This window comes from Musa acuminata, chromosome BXJ1-1 (genome assembly GCF_036884655.1).
Source record: "Musa acuminata AAA Group cultivar baxijiao chromosome BXJ1-1, Cavendish_Baxijiao_AAA, whole genome shotgun sequence".
NCBI lineage: Eukaryota > Viridiplantae > Streptophyta > Magnoliopsida > Zingiberales > Musaceae > Musa > Musa acuminata.
The window spans coordinates 36,733,672-36,747,006 of NC_088327.1; the positions used below are offsets into that span (position 1 = coordinate 36,733,672).

The window sequence follows — 13,335 nt, forward strand, 5'->3', positions numbered from 1 at the left end:
AACCTCGAACAAAACTACCTCAAAGCCCGAAAAAGATATGTGATACTATTCTTACCTAATTTACATTGATTTTGCTAAACTTATACTATTACTATATTTATTTATAACTTGAAAACCCTATCCTAACTTTTTTTTTTATTTTCAGGTATTTTCGGAGGGTTTAACGGACTGAAATTAGGTGTACCGCTCGATGCACCTGGGGGTACCAGTCGGTACACCGTACCGTACCGTACCGTACCGAGCCCAGGTCGAAACACCGGTACGGTACGATATTGCGAACCTTGTTCATGACAACCAAAACAATAATATACTCCTAAATTCTAGACATCTAGAAATGCATACTTAGAGCAATGAGGAAACTATTTGCTGCCTCATGTTCAAATGTAGGAAAAAAAACAATTTTGAAAAGTGGAGCCAACAACTGAAAGTCCGACAGCTAATCGTGCGAAGTCTTTAAGTGACTCATCAATAGCGAAGGTATTATGTTCAGTACCTTTACATGCAAATCCAACAAGGTAGGAAAACCTATATTATTAATATGATAAATTGTCAGTTTTTAAATGATAAAACGATTAGTTAAATATCAGCTACAGAATATATAGTCAGAATAGTGCAAAGTGGAAAACACACAAATAAAGGAGAAAAAACAAAGTCTAAAGGAATCAAAATGTGTCTAAAAATATTATCAATGAATGATCTATAATAAAGAGAAGTATCTAAAATGCAATTCCAGAATTTGATAGGTCTTTTTTTTGCTTTCTTACGGAACAGAGAGACTAATAGAAGTCACAATTCTTTGTTAGTAATGAGTAATGACAACTAATTTGTTCGAAAGATTATGGAATGTTATTATTGATGAATAATATAACAAAAGGAGAAAAAACAAAGTCTAAAGGAATCGAAACATGTCTAAAAATATTATTGATGAATGATCTGTAATAGAAGAGCAATATCTAGAATGCAATCCAGAATTTGATAAGATCTCTTTTTTTCTTTCGTACATAACAGAAAGACTAATAGAAGTCACAATTCTTTGTTAGTAATTATAACTAATTTGATAAAAAGATTACAGAATGTTAAGAGGCAGGCCAGAAGTTAGACAAGAAAGAGAATTAATTAGTGCAGTAGACTTTTCAATGATAAAATTTGAGAAACCACCATAGATACTTTCTAGTAAAGGAGTAACCAAAATATTCAATAAAGAAAGGATACTTGAACCTGATTCTCAAATTCCAGTAAATGAAACATCAATGCTCTAAGTCTCTTTGTCCCTGAATGATAAAAAAAAGCAATGTGCCTTGATCATAACATGAATGAAAGGTAAGCCTCAACATATGACTGAAGCATCACAAATGTCAATCTATGAGAAAATTGTTGGAGGTGAAATATCTTTAAGCATGAAACAATTTGCAAACAACTTAATCTATAATTAGTGACATTAGGCAAAATCTCATTGTATGAAGCTGAAAATATTGACGGTTATGAATAATAGTAGACATTTGTTATAATATTGACAATTATGGAAAGACCCTTACTGTAAATTTATGGAGGAAAAGGGGAAAAAGAGGAAAAAATATGATGGAACTTAAAAATGGTGTCTATATTCCTTCTTAAAATCCATATGCAGGCTCAACAAAAAAATAATAGATGACTTCTAAGTTTTTTGCAAAACCAGTTCACTTAGTATATCACTAAAATGCATTGAAGTAATTCTTGGAATAATTGAACTCTTCAAAACAATTTGAAATATTTCATTAAGAAGTTCAGAAAGCACAGAAAAAGAGGGGAGGACCAATTCATTAATTCAAATGAAGGAAAAGTGTGTGTTTAAGTTGAGCTTCTAGTTCGAATGATACATTGTCCAAAGATGTAACATTCAGTCTTGCGAGTTCTTCCGGCTTTCTTTCATTTTGTTAGTTCATTTATGACAAACAATGTCTAGCATATCAGCTTGGAGATTTTATATAAAGTCGTCCACTTTTGAAAAAAAAAAAGTAACTAGTTGTTCATTCATGTTACAAATTCTCTCAAATTTATATTCAAAGTGTGAGGCTTCAAGTCAAACACTAACAAGCACCTAGTAGAAGGATCTTTTATGGATGGCTCCACATCAGGTACGAAATATTCAGACCATTTGAAACAGAGGGGAGAATAACAAAATTTGACCAGTATGAATAATTATTATTCTGGATAATAAGGGTGAGCTAACCATATGCGCATCAATAAAAAAATGCATAATTTCACAACATAAAACTGATTTCTAGTTTTATAATTCAAACACCAACAACCATTAATCAAGAGAAAAAGAAGGTTGTATATGCACCTTCCCCATGTTGCAAAGGGTGCACGCACCGTTGGCCATGAGCTTCACTGCAGCTTCTTGTTTGTCTCGATCAAGCTCTGGAGCTTTCTGAGGATCATCAATCTCCACCGCATTAGCCTTGTCCATAAGGCCAATGATAGTTTACAAGATATATATGATGATGGCAAGGGGCACAGAGGTAGAGGTGTTGGAAGGGATGGTAACTTTGGTGATGGAAACTTCAAATGCTTACCCAATATTCAATTTGTCTCTCCATTACAACCAATAAGATCATGAATAGATTATTAAAAAAAATGATGACTTAAATAAATCAATCGGAATTATCGTGTCAAATTCAAACTTGGTACCACATGTGATATTACTGGAATCGCAATAAATAATCACAACCGCTACTGCTACCTTAATCTCAGTAAACAAATAGGGAAGTTGGAAACAAGAAATACCAACTCAAAGGTCGGTGTTATACTTACAAAGGCAAATTTCAGATATAGTGCTTGGATGCTGAAACTTGTGGTAAATGACCACAATAGCATAATTGAAAAAATACTGAAATAGTAGCCATGTCATTAATTGGTGAACATTTATATGAAACATAGCAAGCTTGTCTATCAAGCTCATGAACATTGCTACCACTCTGCTACAACTACAGCTGATTCAGCAAGATAAATCCAAATCGAAACCTTTAATGAAGATCTTGTTAATCGGAAGGACCCGAACTACTCCACTATCACTATAATGAAGCATTTATGAACTGTTGGTCTAGTAAGCTAACTTCCAAACTTTAGAACTGCATTATATCCCATTTGACACCATTTTTCAAGCCCTATCTTAGGATCAGAAGTGTATCTATGTTGCAGAAGACATAATCTATTCATGGAAAGACATATAAATTTGATATTTTTGTTTATTTCACAGGGAAAAACATAATAAACAGAATTACAATGTCTCACCTTTATCAAGCTCATAGATTTATTTGTTTGGTATCTCTTTACTAGTATGGTATATACTGTGGTTTGCAGTTCTCTTAGGTTGAATAACTGCTTTCTACAGAAATTATGACACATCTTACTAAAAACAAAAAATTTTAGGCTTGGATTTCACTCTTGAACTTATCTTTATTTTCGAAAAATTTCAAATTGAAAATTATTCATTTCATGAACAGTTTTTTAAACAATATCTGAGTGGTTGATCAACAGTCTTTTGATTGTCAAACACAATTCTAGTTTTGCAACTCCACAATTTTCTAAATTATTTCACCCTCTAAACAAAATCCTGAGATGCTTTAGTATCTTTGTATATGCAAATAAACATAAAAAAAATACTATTTCAAGTGAAATGAAGTACTCCGTAGTGAAATAATATCTACACCAAATAAAAGTTTTCACGGGTTCTAGAATGGTCCTAAAAGAACATAAAAAATCTGAAGGCTAATGGATATTTTAGGGAACCTTTAGTCACCCAAAAAATAAAGACATAAGAAGTTACATCTTAGATCAAAATTATGCATAGATCTCTTAGTTGTTGAATATGATTATAGTTGTGCAACACCATAAGTTTCCATATTTTCACCCTCTAAGCAAATCCAAAGATGCTTTAATATCTTTGTATCTGTGAATAAAGATTTAGCAAAGACACCATAGCAAGATTTTAAATTCATCATGTGAAAGTACTTTGATCTGGCAATAGAGCTACACAGTTCAATCTTCAAAGTTTCTAAATGGTCCTAAAAGAATATAAAATTCTGAAGTTCAACTTATATCATAGGAAACCTATAGTTCGAAAAGAAAAAAGAAGCATAGGGTCATAAGCAATTACCTCTTATAATGCATAGATCTCACGATTGTCAAACACACTTCTAGATATGCAATGTGATGTCTTCATGTGATAACTAGGCCATATTGAATGTTATAAGAAATCTCAACTCAAAAAAAATGGAAAAGGAAATCTGAAGTTTGTTATACGGTTCAATCTTCAAAGTTTGTTTTGGCAATGTGATATCTTCATGTGATACTTAAGGCCATATTACAAGTGCTTTGTTCTGGCAATAGAGCTACACAGTTCAATCTTCAAAGTTTCTTTATAGTCCTAAAAGAATATAAAATTCTTAAGTTTAACTTATATCATAGGAAACTTATAGTCGGAAAGAAAAAATAGAAACATAAGGCCATAGGCAATTACCTCTTATAATGCATAGATCTCTCGATTGTCAAACACTCTTCTAGGTGTGCAATGTGATGTCTTCATGTGATATCAAGGCCATATTGAATATCATAAGAAATCTGAACTCAAAAAAGAAAAAAAACAATAAGCATCTATCAGTTTGATCTAATTATGCATGATTAGCATACACAACAAAATATATAGTCTGCACAAAAATTCTCAAACAAAAATGAGACAAAGATAGTAACTTACAAAAAAGAAACACAAGAGAAGCAAATTAAAATCACTTTAAACCACATAATTAGATTATAACAATTGGGCAAAAATTATAGACCACATGTTTCATCAATTGGGCAATAATCATATCGATAACTATGAAATGATAAACAATAAATAGGAAACAAAAATCAGACTCGTAGCTGCAATGATAGTCATGTTGTAAATAAGCCTACTAAAATTCTGTAAAAGGCTGTAAGGTTTCTAACTTACCTTAGGCGGTTGCGCTCATATTTGAAGATCTCGAATCCATGCACTTGTATGAAAATGTACTGCCTCTTTGACACCACGAAACTTCCCATCGCAATGTTACCAACAACAGATCTTCATGCCAAGCACTAGAGAAGTCTTCCATTTGGAATCTTAATCATTTCCACCTATCCACCTTTTCATCTTATGATGACATTAAATTGGGCAAAGGGCAGTTCAGGTTTTGTTATTTTGGGAGTCTCAAAGATATTCCAAAACTTGACTGTCTCATCTGCTGCTGCAGAAGCTACTACACCTCCCAGTGGACTCCCAGCCAAGGAAAGAACCCGGGATGAATGACCGGAAACCTCAGCCACTCTCGTCATGGATGGGTAATTCCACAAGGTGAGTTGATTGTTCGGCGAACCATGGGAGGTCAGTAATTCAGATTTGTTTTTGTCCCATAGCAATGCACAAACTTCAGAGCCAGCATCAATCGAGTTCAAGCAAGCACCGTTAACGGTGTTCCAAAACTTAACGCAATGATCATTGCAACCTCCACCAGAAGCCAGCAGGTTGCTCCGAGTTGGGCACCAGTCAACGGCCTTCACAATGGAAGTGTGGCTGCTGATCCTGTGAAGCCATTGACGTTGACGTGGATGGTCACGTGAGACAGGCATGCAGGCATCCCATATGTGCACTAGTTTGTCCTGCCCTCCACTCGCCAAATACCGCCCTGACAACACGGACCATTTAAGACTACAAACTCCACGCCGATGCCCATTATAGAAACAGATGAACATGTCATCCTTTCTAAAGTCATAATCAACAACAGTGCCATCAAATCTTCCGACTGTCAAGATTGAATTACTTCTCCACGCAAGTGACAACACAGGGGCCTGGTTCTCATCTTCCATCCCATCCACGACATGTCCTGTTGCTGGATCAATCAGGGATAAATCTGAATTGCCAAATGCGACAGCAAGAACTGCACAGTCTGGCGACCAGCGGATGCAAGTGATAGGTCCTCTGTCTTCTACGGGTTGTAGAAGCTTAGTCGACTCTTCTGCAGCGTCCCAGAGATACACTGCGTCCTCAAGGCCAATCGCCAACACATTATTGCTTCCCCAGTCGAGGAGATTCAAAACATTATCATCCAACAAGCCGTGGATTACCAAAACCCTCTCTGGTTCTTTAGGGATTCGCCTCTGCTGCTTCTTCTGCGGCCGAATGGGCTCGTCAAACTCGGGCAGCTTGCTGGCCGACGCTTCAGGTGCAGTCTTGAAAGCGAGGATACGAGACCTGTTCTTCAAAATGCACTCGTCAAGAAGCTTTTGGTACGCCACGCTCGATGGGGATTCCCTCGAACCATCACGCTGCGGTCTCGAAGGCCCCGTTAGGGCAAAGCGTGCGTAGTCCATGTCCATCGCCGACCGGAACGGGATGAAGCGGTCGTACTCCACACGCCTAGAACGCGAAGAAGACATATTTTCCAATCGAAACCAGAACGAGACTGGCTAGGTGACGAAAAACGATCGAGAAAACCAGAAAGATCGATCTTCCCACAAGAAAGTCGACAACCAAGAATCGATTAAAAGAACCCCAAGACCAACAAAATTTCTGAACCCTAATCAAAATTTCGACGGATGAAGAACCAAGCGAAACGAAACAAGAGAAAAAAAGAAAGGAATGAGATCACCTCAATAAAAATCGAAGGGAAGGACCCTCGCAGCTGTGCCCGTTCGTGTTCGTCGGAGAGCAGTTCCGACCTTCGCAGAACGACGAGATCGCCGAGAGTCGAGAGTCGAGAGCCGAGAGCCGAGAGTCGAGAGTCGAGAGCCGAGAGGAGGAGAGCGCGCGAGGGGAGAGAAGTTGTTGTGATTGCAACAGAGTGGGCCCTCGGGTTATATAGATGCCACCCAGCCCAAGCGTTACATTCTAAAATCGTTCCGTTATATTTACCCAATCTACGTAGCGGGTAGTTTGACATCACACCGTTATATACAGCGATCATCTACGTTAAATTTGGTGTACCTTATTCTTTTAGAATTTGTATGTTAAAGAAACAAGACGTGGCATTTTTTTATTAATATAATGAGATTTGATATTCTTTTATTTGTCACTAAAAAAGAAGATTTTTATTTTAGGATATTTTAATTTTTAAATAATATCTATAAACTGATAATATTTTTATTAATACACTAGGTTTTGAGTCTCAAATTATAATATATCTTATTTTTTAATTTTAAATTTAGTACAATATTAATTCACATAAATTATGCATCTAATTAATCCAACAAAGATCAAACAGTGAACAATTAGATAAAACTAGAAGTAAATACTGACCATTCTCAATTTAGATGATAAATAGTTAAATGCTTGAATTATTAAGAAAATATGACAATTAATCATTTTTAATTATATTAATTTATTATTATTATTCTAACCAAAATTCATTGAAAGTTCATCTTAAATTGTTGGAGCAAAACAATGATATACAAATTTTGATGAAGAAACAAATAAGATATTAAAATAATAAAAATAAAAAGATAAAGTTTAGAAAGAACTTAAAGACATGTAATCAATGTCTTAATATGAAAAACTCATCCTTACATATCGGATTGATCGAGATTCTAATCTCAATATTTAATCCATCTTATCTTTGCGAACATAAATAAATATTATCATAGAGTTAGTTAACTAGCCTCTCTTACCATATCAAGTAGCAAAAATAAATAATAATAATATTTTTTAAAAATAAAGAGGAGAAATTGTATTGAAATATGAATTAATAAACTATAACCATTTACAATTCTATATATAGAGCCTAAAAAGCATCCTAAATGTCATAACTGATATTGTTGTAAGAGATATCCTTTCATTAAAATATCTTTTATGCATATCAAGATTATCTTTACATAATTTTAATTTTTAAAATATAATACTAATAAAATTATATTTATTTATAAGATAAGATCATTGGAAAAACTTTTAATTTTTTTCTTTTTACTTGGAAAATGATGACTTCACTAGATTATGTAAAAGGCTGAGATACTTTTCTCTCCCTTTATCAAAAGAAAATAGAAAAATATCAATAAACCAAATACGACTATAATGATATATTAAATAATAAAATAATACTTTTAATTAATATCTTAATAAATATAGTATGAATTATTAAAAATATAATAGTATTGTCAAGAAATAATCATATAGGTTGTTGTTATTAGATATCAATTTAATTTTCCTTAAGTCATTTTTGCTATTTTTGACATAATTTTGATTAAAATGTGTTAGAACGGATAAAAGAGCAAAAAAATTAAATTAAATTTATACTTTATGAAATCCATAAAGTAGATTAGAAAATATTTATAAAGAGTATAAAAGAGTTTATAAAAGATAGAACCAAAATATATGAGATACATTGTTCTTAAAATAGATTCCACTACTTCACAAATTTATAAAATTATTATAATTTTATTTAGCTAAGGTAATTAAACTCCAAATCAAAAGCATTCTACATGAAACCTTTATAAATATTTTGTAGATTGTTTCAGTTTTTAAAACTTTGATAAAAATTTATTGGTTTTTTTACCTTTTCATCACATTTTAACTTGATATGTTAAGAGAACTATTTAGACTTTGGATCACTTAAAAAAAATATATATTATTATCCACTTAGAATACTCTTTAAAAGATCCATAATTTGTGAAAGAGGCTTTGGGGGAGATAGATATAAGAGTATTATTATTAAATAAAAGTAGAAAAAATATCATTTCCAGAATTCTTTATTACAAATTATCATTAAATTAAAACAAGGATGCTTTATAAAGTGATATAATAAGCACTAAAATTAGAATGTCTTATGAAAAGATATAAAAAGCCATGTAGAAGTTTTTGTTGTACAAATCTGATTGCAAGCTTGTATGAGTACATTTTGTGATCATTAGTATTCTTTTATATTACAAATAATGTTATTTTTATCATAATATGAATACCTAGAAAAGAGGAAAAAAGATGATCATATGAAACTAACCAGAGCTTATCCAAGTAAGATTTTCTTTTTAGGCAAGATTTTGATTTTTTTAAATAAAATAATTGAAGGTAAAATCCATCAAACAAAATTACATATGTAACAAAAATCATCATACCACCTAAAATGGTATAAAATATATTATGCATACTAGTCTAGATGTGGATCAGTATGCGAATTGCTTTTGTTTTAAGTGATATAATCTAAATTATATATGAAAACCTTAGAATCACCATATTTCTCATTATGTTGTTGTCATTGGATGGTGCTTACCCATTAGCCATCATTTCTCTCTTTGGTACATACTCCCTTCTTATCCTTCTCTTCTTTCTTCATGTCATTTCTCACTACTTTGTCTCCTCTTCCTCCTCCCTCCTTTGATCCATCTTCTTTCTTCTTTCTCCTTCACTGCTTCCTATTCTTCCTTCTTCCCAATCCAACACAAATTGATATTGGACAAAAGCATATTATTGGATTCTCTTATATTAACAACTATATAAATGCTTTTATGTTCAACATGACCTCTTTTGAGTTTGGCTTCTCAAATTGGATTCTCATATTATTGGATACTTCAATCACCATCATTTTGTGTTTGTCCAATGATCTTATATAGTATAAGGTTTATATATTTTATTTTCATATACAAAATATTTAAAAATATTAAGGCAATATATAAGATGTTTAAAAATATTAAGAAAGACTAGGTTAAACAACATAATTGTTCCATTTATTTATAGTCATAGTTTGAAATATCCAAAAGAAAATCCATTAGAAAAATATATTTTCTATTAGTAACTCATTGCAAAATTACCATCATATTTGGTATATTTAGATGCTTTCTCTATTTAATATTTATTACTTAAGAGGAGTCTTGTCTAAGTGGAATTAGAATACTTTGGGTGATATTAATGCCAAGGTTGATATTAATAAGTTAGAGCTTCTAGATGTCATTGCTATTATCTTAAACAAGGATGTTATAGAGTTAGGATCCCTTTATAATCACATTCAGACTCTTACTATGTATGTTTACCTAAAGACTTGGGTTAAGATCAAGTTTAAATAGATTCAGAACGAGGATAAGGATATGAGATTTTATCATAATTTAATTATTGATAGATATAAGTAAAATTTCATTCATAATATTCAGAGTGACCAATAGTATATTTATCAACCTGAGCTTATCTCTCATAAATTCATCTCCTTTTATTCTCAATTTTGTGGTGGGGATATGAATAAGCCCTTTTTTTTATTTTAATTCTAAATCCCTTTAGCCTAATATGAATAGTATTCTTAATGATCAAGGTTCTGAGTTAATTAGATACTTTAACAAATATAAAATCTGTAAGTTTCTAGGTCGTTCGACTTTAGTAAAAATGATGGGTATACTTTTATATTTTATCAATACCACTAAGATACCAAAAAAGATTATCTTATTGAGGCCTTTAATTAATTATATTTTCATGCCTTTTTGTTGGTTGATTAGGCTAGAACCTTCTTTGTCTTCATCCCTAAATATTTAATTCCTAGAAAAATTTTATATTTTTCATCCCATTTTTGTAGGTAATGTGGTATATAATGTTTTGTCTAAGCTTTTGGCTTCTCATATCAAATCTCTCTTGAATAATTTGTTTGATATTGAGTAATCAACTTTTCTCTCGAGTAGAAGTATTCATGATAATATTTTGATAGCTTAAGAAGTGATTCATTCTACATTTGAAATAATGGTAAGAGTCCTTTAGTTATGTTTAAAATTGATCTTGAAAAATAATATGATCGTCTTTCTTGGGATGTCATTTTTTGCATTTATACTCTTTTAAATTGTTTTATATAATTTCTGTCTTGGATTAAAAATTATATTTCTATTTATATTTTTTTATATCTTATTAATTGTAAGGGCTCAAGGTATTTCAAGAGCAATAGGGGTATTGGGGACTATTATCCCCATATCTATATATCATTGTGGCCCAAATCCTTTCTTGCCTATTTCATAAGGCTATTGAAGATAAGTTGCTCACCCTATTTAAATTTAAAAATGTATCTGTTTCTCTCATATTATATATGCAAATGATATTTTGACATGCTTTAGGGTGAATAAAAGATTTTGCGAAACCATTAAAAATAATCTCAAGGCTTATGAGACTCTTATGAATCAACTCATTAATCTTAGTAAATATGATTTTTTTTTTCTCGTAACATGAGAGTTGGTAAGAGACATGATGTCCATTCCTTTAATATCAAAGTGAGAAAATTCTATTTTAAATACCTTAGTACTATGATCATCGCTCATAGAATTCTCAAATCGCCCTTTCATATTATGTTGAAGTCTTAATGGTAAGATTGATTCTTGGAATAGGTCTAATTTATCCTAGGCTAGTAGGTGTTAGGATCATAATGACACTGAGAGGGGAGGGTGAATTAGTATTACAGTAAATTTCAATCGATTTTAAAGGTCCATCAATAAATCCATATTGGAAATGAAATTAACAAAAAAATATGAGTAAGGGTTGTGAGTAAAGTAAATTAGTAAGTAACAACAAATCAAAATTAAGAGAAGTAATACAAATCGATTTATAGTGGTTCAATCTTTTCGACCTATATCTACTCTTGATTTCTCTTTCGTCGAGGCCATTGGCTTTCACTACTAATCTTTTTTCCAATGGATGAAAATCAACTATCATTATTATAGCTTTTATCCTTTTAATAGGCTTATGAGAGAACCTCTATACTTACTCTTTTATAATATCTCTCATCTCCTATAACTCAGAATCACCTCTAAACTTAGAGAAAGAGACTCAAATAATATCCAAAGAGAGAGCTACAACTCTTCACCAACTCAGAAATTGATGCTCCATCAACCAAACCTTAGTGGGCTATTTATAGGCCCCAAGAGGCTTAAAAAATGGAGCCAAAAAATTTAAATCCTTGAAATTTTAAGGCATAGGCGATACTATCGTTGACACATGGTAGTACTACCGTTATAACTTTTGATATTATAATTTTAGACTTTTGGACAATACAACTATCATAATTTTTAAATATTAAGTAGTATCACCATCAATATAGGTGGTACCACTACCAGTAGCATTGACAAATATTGTTTTGTGCTTATCGGTTGACTTAAGTGGTACTATCGCTTGGGCCTAGTAGTACCACTGTCCGAGCCAACTCAAGTCCATTGTTTTAGCCTTCTAATAGGCCTAATTTAACCTTGGTCAAAGCCTATTGGCTTTATCAACAAGTTGGCATGGTTTTGGCGTAATCCTAACTTAGTTTGACCAAAAAGACATCAAACAAGACTTTAACAATTTAACAACATATCCTGCATAATACTTTATTTTGGCAAGTCGTCCAATCTTTCGATACTTTATTTGAAACTCCGGCATGTCACCCTTTCCATCGGCATATTGCTCGATCCATCGGCATGTCAATTTTTCTACGATATCTGATATTTTAGCAAAATATCTGATCCTTCTAGCAAGATGCCCAAACTTATGCGATAAAGTTCAATCGTCCAATTCTATGCCCAATATCCAACATAATAATTTTCTTAGCATAATTTTTTATTCTCCTACTTCGACAATTTGCCCTTGATAGTTCGAGTCTTTGGTCGATATATTTCCTATGCCGCTTCTCTCAAAAGTATATTAATTTGTAAACTCATCAATTGATTTTATTATCAAAATATAGAATTGGATCACCCTCATTATTATTTTTTAAATATCACCCTTTTTCATGTTTTAAATGTCTTGATGCTTAAGAAAGTATTTCAGAATATTATATTAAGGATTTCTTATAATAGAACTTTAATAATACTAATGGCTTTATCTAATTTCCTAGGATATTATTACTCTCCCCAAACAAGATGGTGGTTAGCGCATTCATTTGACCACTACTAGTCTTGGTCTTCAAGTGAAAAAGAGTTTCCATAGTGTTGAACGAGGAGTCTAATCTTTAGGTCAAAATTATTACTGTTAAATGACATTATCTCCCCTTAGAAGCATGTTAATTCTTCTCTTGTTAATTATTGTTGGAGTCTTTTTCTCTACATTTTCTCCATGAGGGTTTATCTTTTTTCATCGGTGATAGTATTTTTATTGATGTGATGCATGATAACTGATTATTTGATGTCCCTCTTTTATTGAAGCTAACATTTATAAATATGGATTTCAACTTTGAAAATGTTATAATTTCTACTTTGATTTAGGGTTTGTCTTTTTAGGTATTAAACCCATTTCGAATGGTATATATCAGTCTATATTAGTATATTAATACATGGTATGCTGGTGGTGTATACTGGGGGTTTGGCGAGAAAGAAAAAGAGAGAGAAGTGGAAGGGGTGATATCGAAACAGAGA

The 13,335-nt window shown here is 32.1% G+C and overlaps 1 protein-coding gene across 1 annotated transcript; it reads right to left on the reverse strand.

Annotated features, from left to right (window-relative positions):
- Positions 1-2,290: 2,290 nt before the first annotated feature.
- LOC135679607 (cell division cycle 20.1, cofactor of APC complex-like) lies at positions 2,291-6,435 on the reverse strand. The gene is made up of 2 exons (XM_065193553.1): positions 5,488-6,435; positions 2,291-2,440 (listed from the first exon to the last, which is right to left on the reverse strand). Exons 1-2 carry the CDS (start codon positions 6,433-6,435, stop codon positions 2,291-2,293), a joined length of 1,098 nt encoding a protein of 365 aa, XP_065049625.1.
- Between the last annotated feature and the right edge of the window lie 6,900 nt (positions 6,436-13,335).

Bases quoted from the DNA above. Each gene is read 5' to 3' on its own strand.
- LOC135679607 (XM_065193553.1), bottom strand. From the start codon at position 6,435: ATGTCTTCTTCGCGTTCTAGGCGTGTGGAGTACGACCGCTTCATCCCG. The intron at 2,441-5,487 runs GTTAAGTTTTGG...CTTATGGACAAG, and splicing joins GAGGTTGCAATGATCATTGC to GCTAATGCGGTGGAGATTGA.